General features: G+C 42.9%; 2 protein-coding genes and 1 pseudogene across 6 annotated transcripts; 1 reads left to right on the forward strand and 2 right to left on the reverse strand.

The window, feature by feature from the left end:
• Positions 1 to 3,477: 3,477 nt before the first annotated feature.
• Positions 3,478 to 8,796, reverse strand: LOC103653670 (uncharacterized; annotated as a pseudogene).
• An 8,328-nt stretch (positions 8,797 to 17,124) lies between these two features.
• Positions 17,125 to 19,785, reverse strand: LOC118477070 (uncharacterized; the record flags this gene model as incomplete). The annotated part of the gene is made up of 5 exons (XM_035967608.1): positions 19,750 to 19,785; positions 19,245 to 19,352; positions 17,594 to 17,892; positions 17,278 to 17,386; positions 17,125 to 17,226 (listed from the first exon to the last, which is right to left on the reverse strand). Coding segments are annotated over exons 1-5 (654 nt in total), but the record flags the coding sequence as incomplete, so codon positions are not given.
• A 221-nt stretch (positions 19,786 to 20,006) lies between these two features.
• On the forward strand, positions 20,007 to 24,099 carry LOC100281338 (uncharacterized). 5 transcript variants are annotated; one of them, XM_008678968.4, is made up of 9 exons: positions 20,007 to 20,314; positions 20,383 to 20,465; positions 20,558 to 20,813; positions 21,471 to 21,542; positions 22,402 to 22,466; positions 22,633 to 22,792; positions 23,099 to 23,179; positions 23,259 to 23,348; positions 23,764 to 24,099. In XM_008678968.4, the coding sequence occupies exons 3-9, from the start codon at positions 20,625 to 20,627 to the stop codon at positions 23,869 to 23,871; spliced, it is 765 nt and encodes a 254-aa protein (XP_008677190.1). In that variant the 5' UTR covers positions 20,007 to 20,314; positions 20,383 to 20,465; positions 20,558 to 20,624; the 3' UTR covers positions 23,872 to 24,099. The 5 variants fall into 5 exon arrangements, with proteins under 5 accessions (XP_008677190.1, XP_008677191.1, XP_035822792.1 ...); XM_008678969.4 differs by having other exon boundaries at positions 20,064 to 20,282; XM_035966899.1 differs by having other exon boundaries at positions 20,092 to 20,314; positions 20,383 to 20,437.
• Positions 24,100 to 26,577: the final 2,478 nt, after the last annotated feature.

A 26,577-nucleotide genomic window follows, 5' to 3' on the forward strand; every position in this document is an offset into this window, starting at 1 on the left:
CCGGACTGTCCGGTGCAACAGCGGAGCAACGGCTATTTCGGCGCCAACGGCTACCTGCGACGCATTAAATGCGCGCGCTGCGCGCGCTGCGCGCGCAGAGGTCAGACACGCCCATACTGGCGCACCAGACAATCTATAGTACATGTCCGGTGCGCCACCGGACATCCAGGCGGGCCCAGAAGACAGAGCTCCAACGGTCGACCCCAACGGCTTTTGGTGACGTGGCTGTCGCACCGGACATGTCCGGTGTGCACCGGACTGTCCGGTGCGCCATCGAACAGACAGCTCCACCAAACGGCTAGTTTGGTGGTTGGGGCTATAAATACCCCCAACCACCCACCATTCAAGTCATCCAAGTTTTCTAGCTTCCAACCACTATACAAGAGCTAGCATTCATTGCAAAGCACACCAAAAGAGATCAAATCCTCTCCCAACTCCACACAAAGGCTTAGTGACTAGAGAGAGTGATTTGTAGTGTTCATTTGAGCTCTTGCGCTTGGATCGCTTCTTTTCTTTTGCATTCCTTCTTGTGATCAAACACTCACTTGTAATTGAGGCAAGAGACACCAATTGTGTGGTGGTCCTTGCGGGAAGTTTGATTCCCAAAGTGATTTGAGAAGAGAAGCTCACTCGGTCCGAGGGACCGTTTGAGAGAGGGAAGGGTTGAAAGAGACCCGGCCTTTGTGGCCTCCTCAATGGGGAGTAGGTTTGCGAGAACCGAACCTCGGTAAAACAAATCCGCGTGTCACACTCTTCATTTGCTTGCGATTTGTTTTTTACCCTCTCTCGTGGACTCGTTCTTGTTTCTAACGCTAACCCGGCTTGTAGTTGTGTTTATATTTGTAAATTTCAGTTTCGCCCTATTCACGCCCCCTCTAGGCGACTATCACTCATCCCTAATCCGCCCCAACATTTGAGGGTACCGGTGCCACACGTGGGAAAGTCAGACAGTTTCTTTGGATAGCGCAAGATTTGATGGGATGCCCGAGCTTGAGTCTATCTCCTTCTCAGGTCGGCCCATTACGCTAGTAGCTTTTGCCCGGCCCATGAAGGGATGGCCTTGCGAGGTAACTGACCCAAGGCCCCGCGCGAGGCCCTTTCGCCTTCTAGTGAACTTGGGGGATATCTGTCCCCCACAACGGTCGTCTCCCACAACGAGCTAGAACCCGACATCACCTCCGTCGCCGTTTGTGGCCTGTAGACGAAGCGCGTCGGGATTTCGGGGAGAACAGGAGCGTCGTACATCGCCTGCCGGTCCGATCGCGTCATCTGCTGCTGCTGCGATGACAGCATCGTCGCGTACATCACGGCTGACTCTGCGAGCATGTCGTGTGGCGGCGCGCCCGTCTCCCACAACGAGCTAGAACCCAACATCACATCCGTCATCACCTGTGGCCTGTAGACGAAGCGTGTCGGGATCATGGGGAGAACAGGAGTGCTGCAGATCGCTGTCGAACGCTGGTTCCTCCGCCGTGAGGAGAGATTTCTTCGTTGGTGGGGCGGCGCGTTCGGTCGTATATCTAGCCTGATTGGTCGGCAGCCGGGTTTTGTTAGTTGTGGGAGGACGGGGGCGGGCGTATAGCTTTCAGAACTTCTGGGGTCGCAATGAATTTGGGCCAGGACGTGGGATAAGACGACTGGTGCGTAGATCGAACGACTGAGATTGCAAAACGACATAACGAACGTCTGAGATTGCATAACGTCAGAACGGTAGGCTACCCCTTACAACCTTAATAAGTAGTAGAGATAGAGATTAAATTATATTTAATATTTATAATAGGCATTCAAACATTTAATATGACATAGTGCTAAATTTTAGTCCAACCAAATGCCCGCGGTCACACGGCTTTCTAACAGCCATTCATTCACAAATCACCGGCACTGGATGAATGGACGGGGTGCATTTGCTGTAGGTAGTTAGCAAATGTTACCCGTCAGGATCTAATAGTGGATTCTGGATAATGTCCAAGCAGGAATCTGAATTGCCCGTTATCCACAGATACGATGACGATTTACAATGTTCGCACTGTCATGTGGGACAAGGACTGGTGGGAGCCACATGTCATCTAAGGTAACTAGGTACGTGCCTGTGCGTTGCTACGGTTTTCATTTATTATATAGGTAGACCTTGTGAAATAAATTTTAGAGAAGTCAATTCAACTTTAGTTCAACATCTTGATCTTTTCAATGATCCAAAGCTGAACACTCGTAGAGTACACAACATTTATAGCTTTACATGTTGCCTTTCTCTCTAAAACCAACACTACATGATGTTGAATTGATGATATGCCTCACAACGATGGCTAATGCGTTGAAGAATTCTCATCTTTGTTGCTATAGCATTTTTTTCTTTGATGAGGAAATCAACATGTCGTCAATTCTTAGCCTTCCTACCTCTCTTAGCAAGTTGGGCTTTCATCGTGCCCTTTTTAGGGCCCTTTTCTACAACCTTCACCTTTTTCGATGCCTTCCCCTACATGTCACGTGAAATATGTTGGATTCCCCATCAGGTGCACTATGATGTTGCAACAAGCATTGATCTGAGCAAAGAAAAAAAATTCGATCAAAAACTAAATTGTTCTAAATACTAAGGAAAATGCTCCAAGCAAAGAGAAATGTTCTGAGAAAGGAAAGAGTTCTAAAAAAAACTAAAATTGTTCTAATCACCAGAACTGATCAAGGATTTTTTTGATGAAGCAAAGAATATTTGAGCACCAATAGTAAATTTACAAGCAATAAAAGTTTTTATGAGAAAGACAGAAGTGTCCGGATGAAAATAAAATGTTCCATGGAATCAAAGTTAAATTATTGGAGCCAACTCACATATGTAGTGATCATATGTGCCAAAAGATAATTATAAACTGGTGGAAAATATATAGCAGGATGGAACAAATCAAAACGGACCAGAGAACTCGCTTGCACGTTTGCACCTAAGTACTGCTTGCACAACCACTGTTGCCCTAGCTAAAAGCAATCTTTTATATTGAAACACGCTGGACATTGAGGCCTCGGCGCTTCAGGCGTACGGTGGAGCCTTGGCGTCAGGCAATTTTCAAAAGGAGAAAAAACACATGAGCCAAGGAAAATATTTTTTTGGAGATGATTGCCATGAAATAAAGCGACTACGCCCTTGCACCACTCCACGCCCACAGGTCTGCTGGCTGGTCCACATGAAGCTGGGGGCTTATTAACAAACGGGTTTCTGTCAGTGGTGTTATGTGCAGTTCTGCAGTAACAAGTTGCAAAATGGGGGGAAAGTATTCCATATTTTCATAGCATGCACCAACTCTTCTGTGAAATCGACTATAGTTTATTGCAGACAAGAATCAGTTACATATATATCAGCCGTCTGATTGCTTGTGTATCGAGAATAGCGCACTAAAACTGTGCCAAAGCCCTTCTGTATCCAAGACGGTCCAGGTCATTCCCACATGAAGATTGACAACCCCATACAAACCTAGCCTACCATAAAGCATCTAGGACTTTCTGCATCTGGACATAAAATTAGCGAACAGGTGAAGAGAAGAAAATAACCAGTGAATACACAAGAAATCTAGCCAGAAGGATCCCTCCATAGACAAAAGCCTGGGATGACTGCTTTGGATGACTATATTCAATGCTACATCATTTCATCTTGTCTCTCTCGTTAGCTAGAACACGTTCCACATACCTATCAAGAGAAGGGGGAAAGGGTAAAAATGTTTTGAATGAAACAGAATGAAAATAATGAGTTTCAAAAAGATAGCACAAGAGTAGCCAGGTGCAAATATAGTATCTCTATATAAACATACTATTGTGTAAAAATAGTGCTTTGCAGGATGTCGGTACTGTTTTGATATGCATCGACCAGCCGGTGGTCATACAATAAGGAAGACAAGTCCACGGGTTGCCCTTCAAGTTTCTACAAGGGGCACCATAGATGAAGGAAAATCAGAACATATATATGCATTATTTCATCATGAAAGTACACTTATGCAATGTATGGTATATAATACTTACATCCAGGTATTCTTCTAACTTCTCAACAAGATCATGGGGAAAAGGCTCCGGTAGATTGGTTACCTTCTTATAGAATTTCTCTACCCATAACTCAGTGGTGAACTTGTTTTTATTACCTTTCACAAGTTCTCCTAATGGCGTCTTAAGATGCTCTGATGCAAAAGATTGGACAAACTGCACCAGACCAGAGATAGTAGTTATACTTTCTGTGCATTTGAGGAAATAAGTGAATAAAAGTAGGCTGAATTGCATGTAGGACCTCTGATGTGTCTCTTATTTTTGCGAAGAGCAGCATCGACTTGAGCATAAATTGTAGTTCTCTACACACAATAAAACATGGGTTACATAGTGGATATGAAAGCACAAAAGAAACAATTTATGCCAGTAAAATATCAACAGACTAAAAAATAATGCGACCATGATTATACAGTAAGCATAATACCATGATTTGTTGGATTTAGATAATTGGATGCATCAAATATCCTGATTCCTGACAGATCGAAAGCCTCCAAAAGGTCACAGGAACATAGTACAAGTGTTTTTGGTGGATGAAATGGCTTGCAATTTCTGTTTTCTCTTCTACTACTACTATTATAACCAATGTGAGCTACAAATAAAGCTGTGATAGCCCCTAATAAATGCAGGATATTACTCAACTAATCAACATATTACTTCCTATTATTCCATGCTGGAATTTAGCTAAAGTAAATGCTATGAACCTAGACACGGGATTATTTCCAACATACCCAAGTTATGTTGATCCAAAAAATTGAAACTGGCAAACTCAGACAGAAACAATTGGGGCATAGTTTGGCCTCGTTTTTCTTTGTTGGTTTGCATACCTATGCACTATGCAAACCATTGGAAGCATGAACAGATTTTCTACTTTAAGCTGCACTTCGACATAGGAGCATTGACTTCCCTCGCTCCCTGCCTACTCATTGTACATATCATAGAAATAAAAAAATGTTGTTGATAACATTACCAGTGCTACATCCTGAAGAATTTGACTGATCTGGGAGGAGTTCGAGAATGGTCCAAACAGATGATAGCCTACAGCCCACAACCAGTTCACTACATGTCTTTCATGAATACGTGATGCTCTTTCATATGGTGCACTCAGACCGCCAACTGCTGATGCCAGACCAGCCAAGATGTGGCGTTGTGCGATAGATGGAAGAGCAAACTGCCTAGTCATATAGAAACCAAGCACCCAGTACACAGTCAAAATTCCACGGCACCGATCAGCCAAAAAATATCTAGCGATTTTCTGCAAGCAAGCTATCAATACAAGATTGATGGCAACCCCATAGCGCTAACAAGTAACAACCTATCAGCAAAATAAAAATATATGTCAGCCACTAGTTCCACAGTTCCAACCAACATAAAACTGTCATCATGGGGTCCAAGCATTGTATTTGTTCCTGCCTCATCATAATTATTGATAGAGCCCCTCATCTTTCTGACAACCCCCTCATTGTCAACAGGTTTTGAACGCCTTGTTCTCTTTTTGACTACTCCCTCTTCACCAACAACCACAGAGCCCGTTATTCTATATGTTCCTACCTTATTATCAGCCCCCTCATTCCCAACGGGTTTTCGAACGATTTGTTCTCTTTTTGACTACTCCCTCTTCACCAACATCCACAGTTCCGTTATTATATTTGTCCCTACCTCATTATCAGAGCCTCTTCTCTTTCTGACAGCCCCCTCATTGTCAACAGGTTTTGGATGCCTTGTTCTCTTTTTGACTAATCCCTCTTCACTAACAGCCACAGAGTCTGTTATTCTATTTTTCAGTGTGTAGTAACCCTCAACACATATGCAGTCATCAGGGAGATATCACACATCTTCTTATTTGGGGTCATTTTCTTAATAAAATAAAAACTTTAGTCTTGCATGGTGATGTAGTCATTTATTCAAGATCTTCAGTTACAGGTTGTGATGAAGTAGCCCTCAAGTCCTTTGGAACCCAATTCTTCATGTTGTTCTTTCATCCATTGTAGCACCTGAGATTTTGACAACACCGAAAACAACTAACAAAGAAGATAGATCAAGAGAAAAACTCACCAGGGAGCAAGGAGATGCCAGTTTGGGTGGAGGGGTGGGTGGCCGAAACGTCCATGAATGTGATGGTGGGACCAACGGACATCGACATACTCCTCTCCATTGCGGCTTCTACAACTGTTGCCCATATATTTGGACTTAGAAGAAGGGAAAATGTGCAAACACCATCCAGGCTAAAATTAAAATTGGAGCTAGAAAAGGGTTCATGTTATTGCATAAGTAAATTCTGAAAAAGAAAATTAGATTTCTAGAAGCGTGAACTCGATAGCAATTTGACGAGGGAGAAGAAACATGCATCACAATGGAACCTAAAACGGGGCATTTTGGATCGAAATCAACAGGGAAGCCCCAGGAACCCATAAAACCTGCTCATCAAATTGCTCCTGTCGATCGCCCTGCTCACACTTGGGTAACTTCTCCTCCTGTCGATCGCCACTGGATTGCCCTGCCTTTCCTGTGCCTGCATCCTTAGTTCCTGGCACTGCTGCACCGTGCGTCTCACAGTTTCCCTAGGTGCTCATCGCCTCTACAAAAACTGTTGGCACTCTATTCTTGGTCCTATGATCCTGAAAAGGATGCAGTAAAGGAAATATATATTAGTCTACATAGTTATAATCAGCAGAATGTCTTTTGTAATAGAACATCTTCTGCTAAATCACCACAGCTCCATGGTGTAGTCATGTGGTCCAGGCAGGTTGTTCGAGGAGGGATGAATACCTATGCTTGCGTAGTCTGCGTCGAAGGAACCTGCAGTGATGCCATGAGTTAGGAGATGAGATATTGCAGCCACTGTTTCGGAAAGCAAATCATTTGTGGCGTTTGATCTTATAAATATAAAAGCAAGATAAACTTTATTATTATTCATTGACTTGACAATCACGATCTTATGTAGCAAGCTAGATCATTAAAGTAATTATGTGGCTAGAGTCTTACTCCCACGGATGATGGCTCCCTCGATTTTATGCATTATGCATAATTCAGTTAGATCTAGAGACGACACAAGATAACCATGATAGTAAGGATTCAAGGGAGGACCTGGATGTTTAAATACCTTGGTGTATGGAGTCAAAATAGAGCTATGTACCAGCCTTAGAAAATGAAAATCAGCCACCAGACAACAGTTTCAAGTTCCATGTTCTTTCATATTTTCTCAATATAGAGGAATTGATAATAATGAGCAAATACATACTGTCATGCAGAACACCCTGCACCCTTCGTAACCTCAAGTAAAAAAGAAGGAAAAGAAAGAACTATCAGTAATCAAAATGTGCCCTCAATTACAATTTGTATGCGGCCAATTTAACATGTGCCTTTTTTATATATGAAAAATGGCCAACCTGAACATCCTATTGTACGATCTATGTCATGAAACAAAATCTAAAACTTAATTAGGCTTTTTTGTTGCAGTATTATCTTTCTATAGTACAACCTAATTTTACACAAATTAGATTGAGATATCTTACACTTACAAGACAGTGAGCCCTCAGTGTGTAGTAATCAGGGATATATCACACAAAGCAGGGATCAAGGATATATCACACATCCCTCAGTGTATACTTGCATACAAAGCTGGAATATTTCAGTGTGGAAAGGGCCCTCAGCTAATTTATTTTCATCAAGTGATCTAGTATCTAGCTCAATAATTTTCCTTATAGCATCACAGGGCAAATTAGGTACATCACCTCTTTTGATCAAAAGGAACATCACAAATCAGTTATCAGGGCACAATTACATGTCAGGGCAACCATCAGTGCACACACCACATATGCAGTCGAGCTCTTTCTGTCAAATGTATAGTTCAGCTCTTTCACAAAGACAACTCCCACATATATCACACATCCCTCAGTGTGTAGTAACCCTCAACACATATGCAGTCATCAGGGATATATCACACATCCCTCAGTGTATAGTTGCATACAAAGCTAGAAAATTTCAGTGTGGAAAGGGCCCTTAGCTAATTTATTTTCATCAAGTGATCAAGTATAGTATCTAGCTCAATAATTTTTGTTATAGCATCACAGGGCAAATTAGGTACATCAACTCTTTTGATCAAAAGGAACATCTCAAATCAGTTATCAGGGCACAATTACATGTTAGGGCAACCATCAGTGCACACACACCACATATGCAGTCGAGCTCTTTCTGTCAAATGTATAGTTTAGCTCTTTCACAAAGACAACTCCCTCATATATCACACATCCCTCAGTGTGTAGTAACCCTCAAGACATATGCAGTCATCAGGGATTGCATCATAGGGCATCGAGTATAGAACCAAATTCCTCATCAATTAAGAAGACTCATTTCACAACTTAATACATGAGAGGAGGCTGATGAGTGCAAACCTAATAGGGAACCAGATTGATGGGAGGTTAGGGCGAGGGAGAGGAGAGGGCCGAACTGTCGGGGATAATAACCAGCACCGATGGTCAGATCGAAAAGATACCACTAGGGTCAGAGGGGGGAGGGCACAACAAGCAACGGTGTGGGGGAGGAGACCCCACGAACGGCCAGTGACGGTGGGGAGAAGTGTGGCATCCACCTTAGTGAAGTTGAAGCGCGACTGCTTCATGGGGTGTTGAGGTCTTGTGTGGCCGGTGTCCTCCCCATCGGCATTCCGACGTTGTTGAGGGCGGAATGGGGAGAGGAGCAGGACGACTCACTTGTGCCTACACACGACTCGAGCTCTTCTGGTCGCAGATCGAGGGGGTTGTGGCGGGTGCAGAGCCGCATGGTTGTCGTTCCCTCGCATCACGCCAGGGGATGTGGCGGATGCGGATCTGGAGCCGCTCGGTCATGGCTCCCGAGCATAATGCCGAGGCCGAGGAGGCCGGGGGGGGGGTTGCAGCGCCAATGATGGGGTCTGGGGAGGCGCTGAGGACGCGAGGATGGGCGGCAACAGCGTTCGTGGTAGGGGCGAGCGTGGTGGGGATGGCGAAATTGGCGGGCTACACGCGCCACCGCGTCCGCCTCCTCCTGGCAGGGGGCGCGTGGTAGCAGGGGCAGATTCAGGCCTGTGGCCACTAGGGCCCAGGCCCTACTCTTGGGCCGACTAACTGTGTAATAGCAGCCCAAAAAATATGAATAGTAACCATAAACAGCCCAGTTTGGTTTAGGGTTTGGCTATCGTGAGCAGACAAGCAAGCAGCCGCCGGCAAGCAGGAAGCAGCCTACTCAGCAGCGCAGCCGAGCGAAGCATCAGCATCGACCAGCGAGCGAGCAATTCGACGGCTAGGAAAGCAACAAGCAAGCAAGGCTGCAACTGCAAGGCAGCAAGCCAGCAAACAACTGCGCCGCTGCGCGTCTGCGCAGACTGCACGCACCGACACACCGGAGGCAGCGACTGGATTTGGAGGCTACCCAGCAGCGATTGGATTTGTCGATTTGGAGCCGCGCCGCGCAGGAGGCCGGCCGGCCGGGCAAGGCAAGCAACACAGGTTTTTTAAGGCTGCAAGGCAAGCAATGCAGTCAACAAACCGGGCAGCGACGCAGCGCAGGAAGTAGGCAAGCAGGAGCAGCAAGCAAGCAGCGCAGCAACCAGCAAGCACCAAGCAGGTTTGTTGACTATTGTTGTTGTTTGACACCGAGAAAAACATTTTGTGTTTTTGTCTAGAAAGTTTCATAATTCATAGTGATTTGTGTTACAATTACACGGTACAATATGAAGAGAGTTCGAACAATTGCATCATTTTATCAAGTCGCGTCAAATCAAGAATCGAATGAAATCATTCAAAACATACAAATTGGGACTAATTTGGATGAAAATGAAAACAATCAAGAATCACTAGATGTTGGGACTGCACAAAATAATACGGAATCAATAGATAGTGAGATTGTTGGTGATCCTAGACTTCGAAAACCAATTGAAAAGTTAGATGTGAACATTCGAGATGTTGTTAGAAGAGAGTATTTATTGTTAGGCCCTTGTCAACCAAAAGGTCACATATTTCCCAAGAAGCGAATAGGAGATAGACAAACAAGTTTTCAGGAATCATGGTTCAAAAAGCATGAATGGTTGGAATACAGTGTTGCTAAAGATGCGGTCTTTTGCTTTTATTGTTTCCTTTTCAAGCAACCAAGAAGGGAAAACTTTGGTGTTGAAAGCTACACTGGTGCGACAGGGTATAACAATTGGAAGAATGCGATTAGGTCATTTGATGTACATGTGGGTAACATTGATAGTGCTCATAATAAGGCTAGAAGATGTTTTGATGATTTTAAAAATCAAAGACAGAGTGTGTCACATGTAATGTCACAAGTGAGTAGGAAACAAGAAGAAGAATATTTGGGACGTCTTATTATTGTCTTAGGTGTTATCAGATTTCCTCTATTGCAAGGTCTGGCTTTTCGTGGTCATGATGAGTGTACTAGCTCAAATAATAGAGGCAACTTCTTAGAAATGTTTGAATGGTACAAAATGAAGGATTCAAGTGTTAAGAAATTGTTTGATAGCACTCCTAAAAATTGTATGTTGACTTCACCGGAGATTCAGAAGCAAATTTGTGAGGCTTGTGCAGAAGAGACCAAAAAAAGTCATCTTAGCTGAAATTAGGGATAAGAAATTTGCTATAATCATCGATGAGGCCCGAGACACATCTATCAAGGAACAAATGGCTTTGATTTTGAGGTAATTTATTGTTGTAATTATTAAATTTTTATAAACAGTGCTGGTAATTTATACTGATTTACTTTCCCATGTAGATTTGTCAACAATCAAGGCCAGGTGATTGAGAGATTTCTTGGAATTGAACATGTTACAGATACAAGCTCATCTTCACTTAAACAAGCTTTAGATGGTATGCTCTCTAAACATAGTCTCTCTATAAAAAACTTACGTGGGCAAGGATATGATGGAGCATCAAATATGAGAGGGGAATTCCATGGGTTACAGAGAAGGATATTGGATGAGAACCCCTATGCCTTTTATATTCATTGTTTTGCCCATCAATTACAATTGGTAGTTGTGTCTGTGGCCAAGTGTTGCTCTTCAGTTATGGATTTCTTCAACTATATCAATTTGATTGTCAACGTAGTTAATGTTTCTTGTAAGAGACATGATCAACTTGCCCAATGTCACCATGATAATCTTGTTCAAAGGCTAGAGAATGATGACATGTTAAGGGGGAGAGGGAGAAACCAAGCAACTAATTTAACAAGAGCTGGGGATACTAGATGGGGATCACATCATAAAACCTTGTGTCATCTTCAACTCATGTGGAGTGCTGTCTTAGAGGTGTTAGAGAATGTATGTCAAGATGCCACTAATCTAGCACAAAGAACCACATCGACAGGTTTATTAGAGAAAATGGAGAGCTTTGAGTTTGTTCTTGTGTTACACCTCATGATCAAAGTTTTGGGTAAGACTAATGACCTGTCACAATGCTTGCAAAAGAAAGATCAAAATATTATTCGTGCCATAGGATTGGTTGGTGTCACATTACAAAAATTAAATGAGATAAGACACCATGGTTGGGATGTTATTTTTGAAGAGGCCAAGGATTTTTGTCTCAAGCATAATATTGTTGTCCCGGATATGTCAGCGGAAATAGTTAGAAGAGGATGTTCTAGAGGCCGTAGAGGACAGTTGGTTACTTATTATGAGCATCTTCATCATGAAATATTCAATGTGGTGTTGGATCAAGTTATAGTTGAGTTTAACAATCGTTTTGCTGAAAGGTCTACTCAACTCTTGAGATGTGTTGCTTGTCTTGATCCCAGTAATTCTTTTGCCAACTATGATGAAGATAAGCTTGTTGAACTTGCACAAATTTATGTTGATGACTTCACAGAATATGATTGTATAGTTCTTAGAGACCAACTTGATACATTCATTACCGAAGGAAGAGAAGATTCAAGTTTCCTATCATGTTGTGATCTTGGTAATCTTGCTATGAAGATGGTTAAGACAGATAGACATACTGTATTCCCATTGGTTTATCGTCTAATTGAATTGGCTTTGATTTTGCCTGTTGCAACTGCAACTGTAGAAAGAGCATTTTCAGCCATGAAAATCATCAAGACAGATTTGCGAAATAAGATGGGTGATGAATGGATGCCATTGTATGATTTGCTATATCGAGAGGGATATTTTTGCAAGTATTGAAGATCGTCAAATTATAGAGCATTATCAAGCCATGAGAACACGAAGGGAGCAAATACCAAAGACAGGTAAGAGTGGTACATTTAGTTTGTAGTTTGTTTTCTTTGATTACTTATGTAATAACGTAATGTCATTCAATTTCAGAAAATATTTCTATTGTTGATGAAAGCAACCTAAGTAATTGATGAATTGGTCATTGAGACAAAGATCTATCATTTTCTTAATTAGGTAACCACTTGTTTTAGTCAATTTTACGTTATTTTAGAATTGTTGTGTTCATATGAATCTTATATGTGTCATTATCTATGCATTTTTATAGTTTAAATTTTTTAGCCGATACAAATATTTTTTAGTGTTATCTCCGGCCTTACTCTTAGAAGTATCCTGGCTCCGCCACTGCGTGGTAGCTGTTGTAAATTTAGAGAAATAAGTGACATGCTTTCTACATATTTATATATATTAAATATTTTAATTCCGAATAAAACAATCATATAACTCAGATAAATACCATATGAAATTATAGCAGCAATGAACAGTAGCAATTCTAAGACATGTAAACATGTAAAATAGCTACACAGGTCCATTTCATAATTAAACATGGCTTGCAGATGAAGAAGGCAGATTAAACAAATAAACATAATTATTTATCTTAAACTATTGCTCTCAAAATAGCGGGTTGCTGTAATAAACAGCCCTCCAACACTAAGAGGTGATTAGAGATCCTCGACTAACGTGACAGTCGTATCTTACCAAATAAGGGTTTTAGATCAGATGTAATAAGCCTAATAATCAAATATAAATACTGATAGAAAGGAGATGTCTACTAAATAAATTAACAGAATTTAACATAGGTAAACAGCCTCAACGAAGAGAGATTTAATTAGGCACAAATAATATCAATGATGAAAATGATAATACACTAAAACCCAGACTGTCACGCTGTCTCACTACACCGCTATCATCATCGAGCACACAAATCCGCCCACAACAGTGCAATCACAACCAAGTATTTAATACTAGCAGATTGCACAAAATTAAACAGTAAATAAAATGAGGCAACGAATAACTCACAGCACGTAGATTGTCTACGTGGGAAGACCAGCTCAGCGAACACAAGGTTCTGTCCCAGAAAACCAATTCCGCCGCCCACGTCCGGGCCTGCACGGCGGGAGGTTGACGGAGATACTAGAGCCGCTGCCGGAGCCGAAGGAGACGTCCACGGCACCAGCCCGAGAAGACGAACACCGCGCAGCAGGGAGCCCAGGCACCAGGCCACGGTGGACAATAATCAGTACAGACTGCGCACCACAAAGGTGCACAGATGGAACAACAGAGAGCAGGAGAACCTCACTGCGCACAAGCAGTGCTCCCTCCACCTTCCACCAGCAAGATTTACACCAGAACACCAAGAATCGAAGGAATCGATCCAAACCGTGACTAGAATCGAGAGGAGAAATAGGAACAGAGAGCTGGGATTTTTCGGCTAGATACCCAGCAGGGAGTAAATCTCCATACTTAAGAAGCCAGGCTCGAGGAGATTGAGCAGGGGGCGCCATGGATCTCGGGCGAGCCCTTAACCACCTGCAGAGCGCCGCCAGGAAGCAAATTTTGCTCTGCTCGTCCTCCACGATCTCCAAGCCGTGGTCTCTTCATGCCCTAGCCGCCTGCCAGCCGGTGGGCTGCTCGGTCAGATGGGCCTTGTAGCGGCCCACCCGACTGGCCCCCTCCTCTCTCTTTTTATTTAATAAAGGGAAAATCCTTAATATGGACAACAATCCCCACCATTTTCACTCTTATTTTCTGATCAATGTCATTGAGCTCCCGTACTGTTTATATACTACTTTTCGGCAGAGGTACTTGTTAGGTTTGAACCAAAGCCTATCCCAGTGTACTCCAACCCTGCACGAGTAAGCGGAGGACTACGCCTTGATCCACAAACCCTAGTGTGAGAATCTTCGCACAAAAGGCACATAGTACTAGGCAGATTATCTGCTTCTCTTACGGGGCAGGGCGTTACGGTCATGCCCTTTAATATCTATTCATGAGCTCACTAGAGAGAAAACCCCATTCTCTCCTGGACTGCGACCCCACAGTCAGCTCATATAGGTGAAATCGTTAAGGAAATTCTGTAGGACAATTTCCCTGCTTATAGCATTGACTTCATTAAGAGCATATCGCTCAACCTGCCATACAGTCAGAGCACAGCAGCTCATGAGACTCTTTATCTTTTGTGCTCTTGGTTCCACAGTGCTTCGTTTCCTGGAGCCTGGATCTCGGGATCTCCGGTCACACAGGACAGTTATCCGCAGTTGAAACCGCTAACAGGGTACAAGTCCCATTCCCATGCACGCTGCTTGGATTGGCTTTTGAGCCAGCCCTTTGGTGAAAGGATCAGCAAGGTTCCTTTCAGACTTGATGTAATCTACGGTTATTACACCCGTCTCTCTAGCATGCCGACATGAATCAAGTCGTCTTCTGATATGCCTCGAGGATTTTTGGTTGTCCTTTCTACTGTTCACTTTCAGCAACACAGAAGTGTTGTCACAGTATACTAGGACAGCCGGTATCGGCTTTGCTAGCATTGGAAGGTCTGACAATAGGTCTCTCAACCATTCAGCCTCCAATGCTGCTGAATCAAGTGCAACTAATTCAGCCTCCTTGGTGGAACGTGTCGACACTGATTGTTTAGACGATCTCCATGACACGGCCCCACCAGCTAAAGTGAACACATAGCCACTTGTAGACTTCATTTGATCTGAGTCAGAGATCCAGTTTGCATCACTGAATCCTTCAAGTACTGACGGAAATCCGGTATATTTAATACCAAGATTCATCGCTCCCTTCAAATACCGAAGCACTCTGTACAAGGCTACCCAGTGTCTATCTCCTGGACTGGCCGAATAACGAGCCAGTCTGCATACTGCATATGAGATATCTGGTCTAGTTGCACTGCTCAGGTACATGAGAGATCCGATGATCTGCGAATATAGTAGCTGGTTCACAGGCTCGCCTTCATATTTACTGAGCGTGTAGGATGGATCATAGGGCGTGGTGACTGGTTTACAGTCCATATGTCCAAAGCGAGTCAGGACCTTTTCCACATAATGGGATTGTGACAAAGTAATCCCATCCTCACCCTTTATCAGCTTGATGTTCAGTATAACATCAGCTTCACCCAAGTCCTTCATATCAAAGTTCTTGGAGAGGAATAATTTTGTCTCCATGATAGCCTCCAAATCGGTCCCAAATATCAATATGTCATCAACGTATAAACACATGATGACACATTTGCCCCCAGAGAAGCGATAATACACACACTTGTCGGCTTCGTTTACACAAAACCCCGCAGTAGTCAGAGTATTATTAAACTTCTCATGCCATTGTCTGGGAGCTTGTTTAAGACCGTATAAGGATTTAATCAAGCGACACACTTTGCTCTCTTGTCCTTTAATCACAAATCCTTCTGGTTGCTGCATATAAATTTCCTCTTCCAGCTCTCCATTTAGGAATGCTGTCTTTACGTCCATTTGATGAACAAGAAGTTTATAAGCAGCTGCCAGTGCTAAAAGCACACGGATTGTGGGCAATCGAGCCACCGGAGAATAAGTATCAAAATAATCCTCCTCTTTCTTTTGAGTAAAACCCTTAGCCACAAGACGGGCCTTGTACTTTTCAATAGTACCATCGGGTCTCCTCTTCCTCCTAAAGATCCATTTGCAGCCCACAGGCTTGCAACCAGCTAGGAGATCAGTTATCTCCCAAGTTCCGTTCGAGATGATTGAATCCATCTCGCTACGGACAGCCTCCCTCCAGTACTCTGCATCCGGAGATGTATATGCCTCTGTGAGGGAGCGTGGTTCTTCATCCACTAGATAAATAATATAATCATCACCCAGAGACTTTTCAGTCCTTTGTCTCTTACTCCTCCTTAACTCCAAATCTGGAGTATGGTCATGGACACTCGAGGGCAGAGAATATGTCCGAGATGGACCATCTTGGGCTACTACTTCCTTATCCCGCATAGGGAAGATGCTCTCAAAGAATGTCACATGCCGAGATTCCATTATGACATTTACAGCGACTTCGCTCGTCTCGGAATGGACCACTAGAAATCTATAAGCTGCACTGTTATATGCATAACCCAGGAAGACACAGTCTACGGTCTTAGGGCCTAGCTTTCTCTTCTTCGGCAACGGGTCATTCACCTTTGCAAGGCAACCCCAAGTCCGAAGATGCGAAAGATCTGGCTTCCTTCCTTTAAATCCTTCATAGGGTGTGGCCTCACGGTTGCGAGGCGGCACCCTGTTCAGGACATAGCATACTGTGAGTACTGCCTCGCCCCACCATATGTCAGGCATCCCCGAACTTTGCAACAAAGCATTAGCTAAGTCACACACCGTTCGGTTCTTCCTTTCAGCTACCCCATTTGACTGAGGTGAATATGGAGCAGTGGTTTCATGAATGATTCCACACTCTTTGCAGTACTCATCAAAAAGGTTGGAAAGGTATTCACCTCCTCTATCAGACCGTAACCTTTTAATTTTCTTGTCTAGCTGGTTTTCAACTTCAGTCTTATAGATCTTAAAGTGTTCTAGTGCTTCATCTTTAGTTCTGAGTAAGTAAATATAACAGAACCTAGTAGCATCATCTATCAAGGTAAGAAAGTATCTTTTACCGCCTTTTGTGATTATACCATTCATCTCACAGATATCTGAGTGAATTAGTTCTAAAGGAGTGGTACTTCTGCCTTCAACCGTATGAAACGGTTTTCTGGGCTGCTTAGCTTGCACACAAATACCACATTTTACACCTTTAACATGTTTATATTCAGGAATTAAAGACATGTCACTTAATCTCTTAATGGCCTCAAAATTCACATGACACAAACGGGAATGCCATATATTATTAATGGAATCGTTATTACAGACCACATTAACATGGTAAGAAGAATGATTGTTCAAAACAGAAAGACGGAACAAACCGCCTGACTCATATGACTTTCCAACAAAAGTACCAAACTTAGACAGGACCACTTTATTAGACTCAAACACTAATTTGAGACCCTGTCGACATAACAGCGACACTGAAATGAGGTTCCGGCTCATCGAGGGCACATAGAGTACGTCCTTCAGCACGAGCGTCTTTCCTGAAGTTAACTTCAGGTAGACCTGTCCAGTACCTCGAACTGCTGCCGGAACACCATTTCCCATCAAGACTGGTGCGCTGTTGAATCCCTGGAATGAAGAGAACATGGATCGATCAGCACAAATATGAACAGTAGCACCGGAATCCATCCACCAGTCATCTGATGGACTTGCCATAAAGGCCTGAAGTGCATACCCTGGGGTGGAGTTAACCACCACGTTCCCTTCTTTGCGCTGAGGTGGAGGACCTTTTCCCTTCCTAAGTTTGCACCTCCGAGCTGTATGCCCGGAGACACCACAAACGTAGCAGATAAAGTCCTCCTTTTTCTTCTTCATCTTTTTGGACTTAGGTTGGTTCATATTCTTCTGTGGAGAGTTCTTCTTCTTCTTCTGGAATTTTCTATCTCCACCTTTCTCAACAACGTGAGCCTGGAGTTGCTGGGATGGCTTGTTACTGGACCTTGCACGCTCTTCCACATTAATCGCAGCTGACAACTCAGTGAGAGTCATTTGCTTCTTCATGTGGCGGCGTGAAGTCGCAAAGTCTCGCCAAGAAGGCGGGAGCTTTGCCAGTATTGCATTCACCTGAAAACTGTCTGGTAGGACGCAACCATTTTGGACCAAGTCCCTAACAAGGAGTTGAATCTCCTGTAGCTGCTCCATAACAGACCTTCCCTCAACCATTTTATAGTTGAGGTAGTTTTCCGTTGTGAATGACTCATTGCCATTGTCAACTTCAGAGAACTCGTTCTCAAGTTCAGTCCATAGACCCTTGGCGGAGGTAAAACAGAGTACACGTCAAATAAGCGGTTCGACAAGACGTTCAGCAGACGAGACAAGCATGCCTCATTGGCTTTGTCCCACTTGGCCTTCTCCGCAAGTGCGGCGGCCTTCGCTGCATCATCAGAATCATCTGATGCAGCCTGGGGAACAGCCGATGTCACTACCCAAAATAATTTTAGGTCAGTGAGCCACATGCGAGTCTTAATCTGCCAGCGCTTAAAGCTAGCGCCGTCGAACGCTTCAGACTTAATGACATCAGAACTGGAGGCCATTATAAGAATTGGTTTTCTGGATTGTTGTAAATTTAGAGAAATAAGTGACATGCTTTCTACATATTTATATATATTAAATATTTTAATTCCGAATAAAACAATCATATAACTCAGATAAATACCATATGAAATTATAGCAGCAATGAACAGTAGCAATTCTAAGACATGTAAACATGTAAAATAGCTACACAGGTCCATTTCATAATTAAACATGGCTTGCAGATGAAGAAGGCAGATTAAACAAATAAACATAATTATTTATCTTAAACTATTGCTCTCAAAATAGCGGGTTGCTGTAATAAACAGCCCTCCAACACTAAGAGGTGATTAGAGATCCTCGACTAACGTGACAGTCGTATCTTACCAAATAAGGGTTTTAGATCAGATGTAATAAGCCTAATAATCAAATATAAATACTGATAGAAAGGAGATGTCTACTAAATAAATTAACAGAATTTAACACAGGTAAACAGCCTCAACGAAGAGAGATTTAATTAGGCACAAATAATATCAATGATGAAAATGATAATACACTAAAACCCAGACTGTCACGCTGTCTCACTACACCGCTATCATCATCGAGCACACAAATCCGCCCACAACAGTGCAATCACAACCAAGTATTTAATACTAGCAGATTGCACAAAATTAAACAGTAAATAAAATGAGGCAACGAATAACTCACAGCACGTAGATTGTCTACGTGGGAAGACCAGCTCAGCGAACACAAGGTTCTGTCCCAGAAAACCAATTCCGCCGCCCACGTCCGGGCCTGCACGGCGGGAGGTTGACGGAGATACTAGAGCCGCTGCCGGAGCCGAAGGAGACGTCCACGGCACCAGCCCGAGAAGACGAACACCGCGCAGCAGGGAGCCCAGGCACCAGGCCACGGTGGACAATAATCAGTACAGACTGCGCACCACACAGGTGCACAGATGGAACAACAGAGAGCAGGAGAACCTCACTGCGCACAAGCAGTGCTCCCTCCACCTTCCACCAGCAAGATTTACACCAGAACACCAAGAATCGAAGGAATCGATCCAAACCGTGACTAGAATCGAGAGGAGAAATAGGAACAGAGAGCTGGGATTTTTCGGCTAGATACCCAGCAGGGAGTAAATCTCCATACTTAAGAAGCCAGGCTCGAGGAGATTGAGCAGGGGGCGCCATGGATCTCGGGCGAGCCCTTAACCACCTGCAGAGCGCCGCCAGGAAGCAAATTTTGCTCTGCTCGTCCTCCACGATCTCCAAGCCGTGGTCTCTTCATGCCCTAGCCGCCTGCCAGCCGGTGGGCTGCTCGGTCAGATGGGCCTTGTAGCGGCCCACCCGACTGGCCCCCTCCTCTCTCTTTTTATTTAATAAAGGGAAAATCCTTAATATGGACAACAGTAGCAAGCACGTCAACTATGGAAGGGGGCACCATCGATATGCGGGGATCGATGTGGGGCGCCGACGACGAACGGGCGTGGCAGATGTGGATCCATCAATGGCTGGCCGCGGCGCGTGGCGTGGGATGGCCGGGCGGCGATCTGGCGAGAGAGGAGGGCACTGGCGAGAGAGGATGAGGATTGCGGGAGAGAGAGCGGGGATTGCGGGAGAGAGAGGAATAGAACGGCGGTGTTGGGTGGTGTGGGCGGGGTGGTGGTGGGGACGCGCGCGGCAGGTAAGCAGCCGAGCAGGACCGTGCGCCTAGAATGTGGACGACTATGGTACAAACATAAGTATTAGAGGTTTGCACGACGTCTGGTGTGTGCGAGCTCACAGTCACAAAAGAAACGATGTCCACTGGCGAACTGACGGCTCCGTCATGCGGCGATCGATAAAAATGCCGCGAGGCCACCACGCGAGACGAACGCAAACGAAGTGCGGAAAATAGGCCTATTTTTTCTTCTTCCTCGTAGAGATATTTCGGAAGAGGGAGTGCGTGCCTTCCTCTCAGCTGATTCGCCGAGGTACAAGCCCCTGCTAATTCACAAGCTTGCATCATAACTCAACCTTGCGTTTTGTGGAATTTATCCAGACGAGGGCTTCGATTCGATCCAGGAGTCGCCCAAATCGTCTTGTCTTCGACTTCGGTTCAACCCCCGAAACGAAATTTCTAGGGTTTTAGTGTCAATTTTGTCCCCCTTCATTACATTTGATTGGCGGTGGATTGGTTCCCGTTTTGATGATTCCCTGGGTTCGTTGGACGGCAGGACACGAGATCCTCTAGAGGGTTGTGCTGTTTGGCGTGAGGCTTTGGGGGCGATTTGCTTTGCTCGCATGGGGGATCATGTCGCTGTGGATGTTGGGGAGCTCGTTGCGTCCCGAGTCGGTGAGGCAGCGGGGCTATTGTCCGGCGGCAAGGAGGAAATGAAGGCGCTGGCTGGGATGGTGGAGTGCCGCATTTGCCAGGAGGAGGACCTCGCAAAGAACCTCGAGAGCCCCTGTGCTTGCAGCGGCAGCCTCAAGGTGCGTGCTGCCTTATTTCTCTTCAAACCAGAGATTCTGGATCCATCCCATGTTGCTTATGCTGTTTGCCTCTGGTTCCTTCTATTGTCAATTCATAGATGAGAAATTCTTAAATCTAAGTATCTAAAATGCTAGCATCAACAAAAGTAAAATATCGCATTGAAACTTCACCTGAATCGTTGTTAGGACGTAACATAGCTGTTAGATTCCATGCTGATTACTAATTATTGCACTCTGTATAAGTTGTTACTTCAGATGATGTGGCTTTTCAGATAAATCACCATATTAGATTCCTCTTCACTTTTTGTGATATAAAATCCAGTTGGGTGCTGTGGTTCATGATATTTTCATGAAAAAGTAGTTGCACAAACTGATGCTATTATGAGTAGACAAAAGCATGCCTGGTTTTATCGTCGATGTTGCTTAAAGAGTAGGACTTCCTTTTCCATTACTGTTAGCTACTTTTTGCAAGGTTAACAAACGAGTCACAAGGGCTTGGTATCTTGTCTGGGTTGCCTTCAACTGAAGACTTTGGTCATTGTCATTGTTTACAAGTGGTCTAACTGCTTACCTAAGTTTGTCTTTTGCCATCCTGTACGAGCCAAGCATTGCATAAATCTGTTTGCTAATTTTTTTATACCACATTTGTTTGCACAGTATGCTCACAGGGAATGTGTGCAACGTTGGTGCAATGAGAAAGGAGATATAATCTGTGAAATCTGCCATGAGGTAACCAATTGTTTCCTTCAACTACTACTCCAAACGTAGCAAAATGTATTGTTTTGGCGAAAGGGCCTCTAGCGTAATGGTTAAAAATGTATTGTTAAGGCTTTCGAGTAGCACCTCCAGGTCCCGGGTTCGATCCCCCTCGGGGGCGAATATCGGGCTTGGTTAAAAAAATCCCCTCGTTGTGCCCCGCCCGCTCTCGGGTTATGTCCTGTGCGCCATCCTCCGATTGGGCCGTTGCAGAGTGGACAGTGACGGCCCGCTAATGATGAAGGCCAGGGTTCGGGGATTTTCTCGGCCGAGACCATGTTTCAGTCTCTTCTTAATATAATACCGGGATGTCGGTCTTTCCCTCCCTGGCCGAGTTTAAAATGTATTGTTTTGTTATTTCTTGTATAAATATTTTTCCTTTTGTTTTCTTTGGAAGGTTTTCGTTAGGATAAATAAGTGTCTTGTTTTTTTGTATTTTAAACAATTTTTTGCGTGCACCTAGTCTTAATGCATGGTATTATTATATTTCTGGCTATTATTTAAATGTTTAAACATAGTAATTTGTCAAGATGTACTAGGACCTGTAGTAAGCAAAAAAAGGGGAGGGGGGGGGTCATATCTGAGGATCCTTCCATGAGCAAAAGAGGGTGATAAGCTTGCATCATAACTCGAGCTAGTTTTTAGCTGAAAATATTTTGTATCATAAATCTAATAATAATTTCATGAATTTGAATTCTTGCAAATCAAAATCTCACCAATTTTCTTCTCTGTGCTATGTTGCACTTTGCAAAAATGTTTATTCTTCCTTGCTAATTTCACTGTAAACTTTGTAGCTGTAAATAGATTATGAGTTTTATTCTCTGTTTATCAGTCGTACAAGCCTGGTTACACTGCCCCAACCCAGGTGCATCATGATGAAACTACCATAGAGATAAGGTTTGTCTTCTTTACTCATGAAGCTAACCATTTTTCCTTCTATCATGGCGTTTATGTGAATTATATTTCTGTGTAATTTTCAAAAAGCTTTGTCTTTGTACACTGTAATTTATAAATTTCTGTTTTTTTTTCTTCTCATTTTTGCATTTTTTTTAATTTCCTCTAGTGGTGGAGATTGGACCATCTCTGGCAACCGTTTGGATTTACATGATCCCAGAATATTGGCAATGGCTGCTGCTCAACACCGTTTACTTGAAGACGAGTACGATGAATATACTGCAACAAACAATAACGCTGCTGTGTTTTGCCGCTCTATATTTCTGATTGTGAGTTTTGTGGTTTGTATTATAGAAATATGTATTGTTTTACCTCTATTATCTGAAAACCATAAAATGTGCAGAAAATAAAATGTGTAGAAAGGTCAAACATCTCTTCTATTCAATGGACCCTGCACCTGACACCTTACCTTTTTCCCTCAGAAAACAATTAAAGCTCCTGCTGCTTGTTTAATTCTAAAAGTTGCATCTTAGATATTTTGGCTTCTTTATAATATATTTTTTCCTTTTTTAGTGTTCCCAGTTTTACTATGTAATATTAAGTGATATTGAAGTGTCCTTGCTATCTCTGTTCAGTTGATGGCCCTTCTGCTCCTGAGGCATACATTGACCATTACTAACAGTGATGATGAAGATGATGCATCTGCTATTTTCTCGGTTAGCGATCGATACATTGCATATCTCCTGTGTTTTTTTTGGCGATGTAAAGTTAATTGACTCTGCTGGTCTTTGGCAGCTATTTCTTTTGAGAGCCGCTGGATTTTTGCTGCCATGCTATATTATGGCTTGGGCTATTAGTATCATGCAGCGTCAAAGACAAAGACAGGTTGGTGGCTCGGTGCCAATGGAAATGTTTCTCTTTCATGTGTATACTGTATTGACTTTTGACGGAAAAGAATTCCACGAAACTATTTATACCTAGCATGGATTGAATATATATATTAACGGAGTTAAGCAACCTTTTTTCCCCATTGGTTGCACACATCCTTTTCTTTAGGGATGGCTGCACACATATCCTTGTTTGAACTGAGGAGTTGGATCTTGGGATGATCGTATCTGTCCTTTCTGATCAAACATGAGATTTCTAAGTTAGAGAAAATTGAGATCATTTGTTGTCTGTTTAGTATTTCCGTAGTTTTATACCCCATTAAGTGCGTGGGCTGGGCTACATAGTCTTTGTTCCTAATTGCCATACCAGTGAAGAACGCATGGATGGTTCTTGTTCATTTTTGATATGTCAGGAAGAAGCAATGCTGTTACCAACGGAAGTGGCGATCATTCTGCACCCGGACGGAAGAACAATGCAATTTGCGGTGGCACCAGCGGAATCTCCTGCATCACATCAGTGACAGGCTCACAGGCCTGCCTCGGAATCTCAGCATCTGGTCTTAAAGGTGGAAAGACGAGGACGTTGTGCAATTCATGTTGTGCCTTCGAATTTAGTTAACTTTCAAGCGGAGATTCAATGTTTGTTCGATGGGCTCTCAGCACCTTCTGTACATAAAGAGATTTATCTAATAACTAATAAGTGAATATAAGTTAAATCAACACAAAGTTTGATTTTGTATTGTGGTATATACGACCGCTGAACAGATTTCTCACGTTTGGGGAAAGCCATATTTTTGGATGCAGCTAAAACGTCCTAGAACTTAGCAGATGGATTAAGGGCTTGGTAGAAGATGCACTAAGCTTGTTTGGATGTATGAAAATTGGAGGGGATTGAGGGCCATATAATTCAATCCCCTTGCTGGCGAGACTGTGTTCTCTGAACAACTCTCTAAATATTAAATTTAAAGAGCTCTCCGAGTGTTCTAAACAACCCTCTAAATATTAAATTTAAGAAATGAATAAAAAATGTATCTCTAATAGTTTTCTAAATAGACTTGCTAAATTTAATTAATTGTTATGTAACCCTATTTGCTCTCTAATTTGCCAACCACATCCTCTAATCAACTCTCTAAATATTAAATTTAAGAAGTGAATGAAAAATGTTTCTCTAATAGTTGTCTAAAAAGACTTGCTAAATTTAGTTAATTATTATGTAATCTTATTTGCTCTCTAGATAAAAACATTTTTTGCGCCGATTTTTTCCCTTTCCCGTGGTCGGCCTCTTCCGCGCCAACCAGATACTACTCAAGAGTCTTGCTGTTACACACACCTCCAGAATATCAGAACTTTGTGCTGAAGTTGTACATTAATCAGATACTACTCAAGATTGTTTTTATCTATGTATGCTTGCATCATACATTCTTTTATTCAGACCAATAAGCTGAGCTAGGATTGGAAGCCTCTTATCACACTAAATTATAGTAGCTGTTTATTCGCATATGACAACAAACTATATGATAAAAAATAAACATGTCAAGCTAAGGTCTACATCATGGGATAACCTTCTGTAGCGTCTACAATGTGTCATGAAAAAGCAGAAAATGGACCCACCAAATCTAGATTCAAAATTAAAATAGTCTCTAAATATCAGGAATTGTTGGAGACCAAACTGTTTTTTTACTCTCAATAGCTATTTAGCAACTTTATAAACATGAGTTGAGGGAGCTTTTTTTAAGAACAAATGGAGATGCTCTTAGCACTCACCAAAATGCTCTTTGTAATTGTAGGATGGCTTTGATAGGTCGTGGCGCTCGGCTATTGAGGGCAATGTTGTGAATAAAAGGTGTCTCGAGCACTTTTGTCCTCTCGAGCACAATCTATACTACTCTATTAAGAACCTAATGTGGGCATCTGGTGGTACACAACTTCACCCTCCGCGCTGACACGCCCTGCATCAGCCCACGCAACCCTCTCTCAGCTACTGTCCTGTGGACCCCCAGCGCCTGCACAGCCAGCACCCGACCCCACGCGCGCATTTACCACACCACACAAAAATAATGCAGAGCAAACTCGAACCCACGCCTCACTGCTCCATAAAATTGGGGCTAACCACCAAACCACACGTACCTTAGTGTTTAAAAATAAACAATAATTATATTTGAATAAATATCTCAATACCTATTTATTTGATATATAACAACCGTAGCAAAGCACAAGCAACTGGCTAGTATAGTACATATGTCTTCAATAGCCATCAATTGCATTGTTCTCGACAACGCATGCACTTCTACCTGTCCTTATGTCATATTCGTTGGTACATCATAGGCATACTTCTTCGTTTACGATGCAACAAATACAACAACAGGGAAGAGGGTATTATGTATATGTATAATGCAATCCTCTTCTACTTTGTGCTATAAAAATAGTCATAGAGTAACATAGATAGAGCTTTCTTGGTTGACATTGTGAGTGACAGGTAGGGTTGTTTTCACTCGCTAGCGTAGACATCATCTACTTGTAAGCTCTATCCACACTATCTCTATTACAATGGTATTAGACCTACGCCTTTCTTTGTATGTCTTTGATGTCATCTAGCACTTTTGGTATGCATGGTGTTCTATCCATCAACATCGGTCTTAGCAAAATTCATTTGTAGGCAACTGTAAATCTGGAGTGACCACCAACTATAGAGCTACGAAAAGCAGATATGATCATGTGTTGTAAACTTGCGACAAAGCGTTGGACCCCACCCAAACCTTATATTCTTCTTATATCTTAGAAGACTTTGTTGCAAGGAGAATTTGTCCATTGATGTTGTGAGGACAAAGAGACTTCCTTATGCAGGTCTTGCGCACGTGGATTAGGCGAGTATTTTGCAATAACTTCTGTAGTCCAAGAAGGGACAGGTACATGTATAGAAAACAACTAGTCATGGTTGAGATTAAGCATCAATCACCTAGCTAGTTCCCTTCTAATAAACAATCTTATATTGCATACCTAAAACTTCAATGTAAATTTTTTTGTTGCCAAGGTGCATGAAGTCTGTTGGATGCATCAAACTCTTTTGATTAGTAAAATTTCAAGAACACAACCCTCCAGAATAAGGAGAGCTCCCACAATGAGTAGCATCGCCATTTGTCCACCATAATGAGGATGACCATAAATTTTTTTCATAGGTGGGAATACCTTAGTTTTTAGGTCCAATAGATTTACTTATGAAAGCAAAT

Source organism: Zea mays, chromosome 4, assembly GCF_902167145.1.
Source record: "Zea mays cultivar B73 chromosome 4, Zm-B73-REFERENCE-NAM-5.0, whole genome shotgun sequence".
In the NCBI taxonomy this organism is placed as follows: domain Eukaryota; kingdom Viridiplantae; phylum Streptophyta; class Magnoliopsida; order Poales; family Poaceae; genus Zea; species Zea mays.

Excerpts from the sequence above, each read along its gene's own strand:
- LOC100281338 (XM_008678968.4), top strand. The coding sequence starts at position 20,625 with ATGGGGGATCATGTCGCTGTGGATGTTGGGGAGCTCGTTGCGTCCCGA. Across the intron at positions 20,814-21,470 it reads CTTGCAGCGGCAGCCTCAAG|TATGCTCACAGGGAATGTGT; the intron begins GTGCGTGCTGCC and ends TTGTTTGCACAG. Across the intron at positions 23,349-23,763 it reads AGCGTCAAAGACAAAGACAG|GAAGAAGCAATGCTGTTACC; the intron begins GTTGGTGGCTCG and ends TTGATATGTCAG.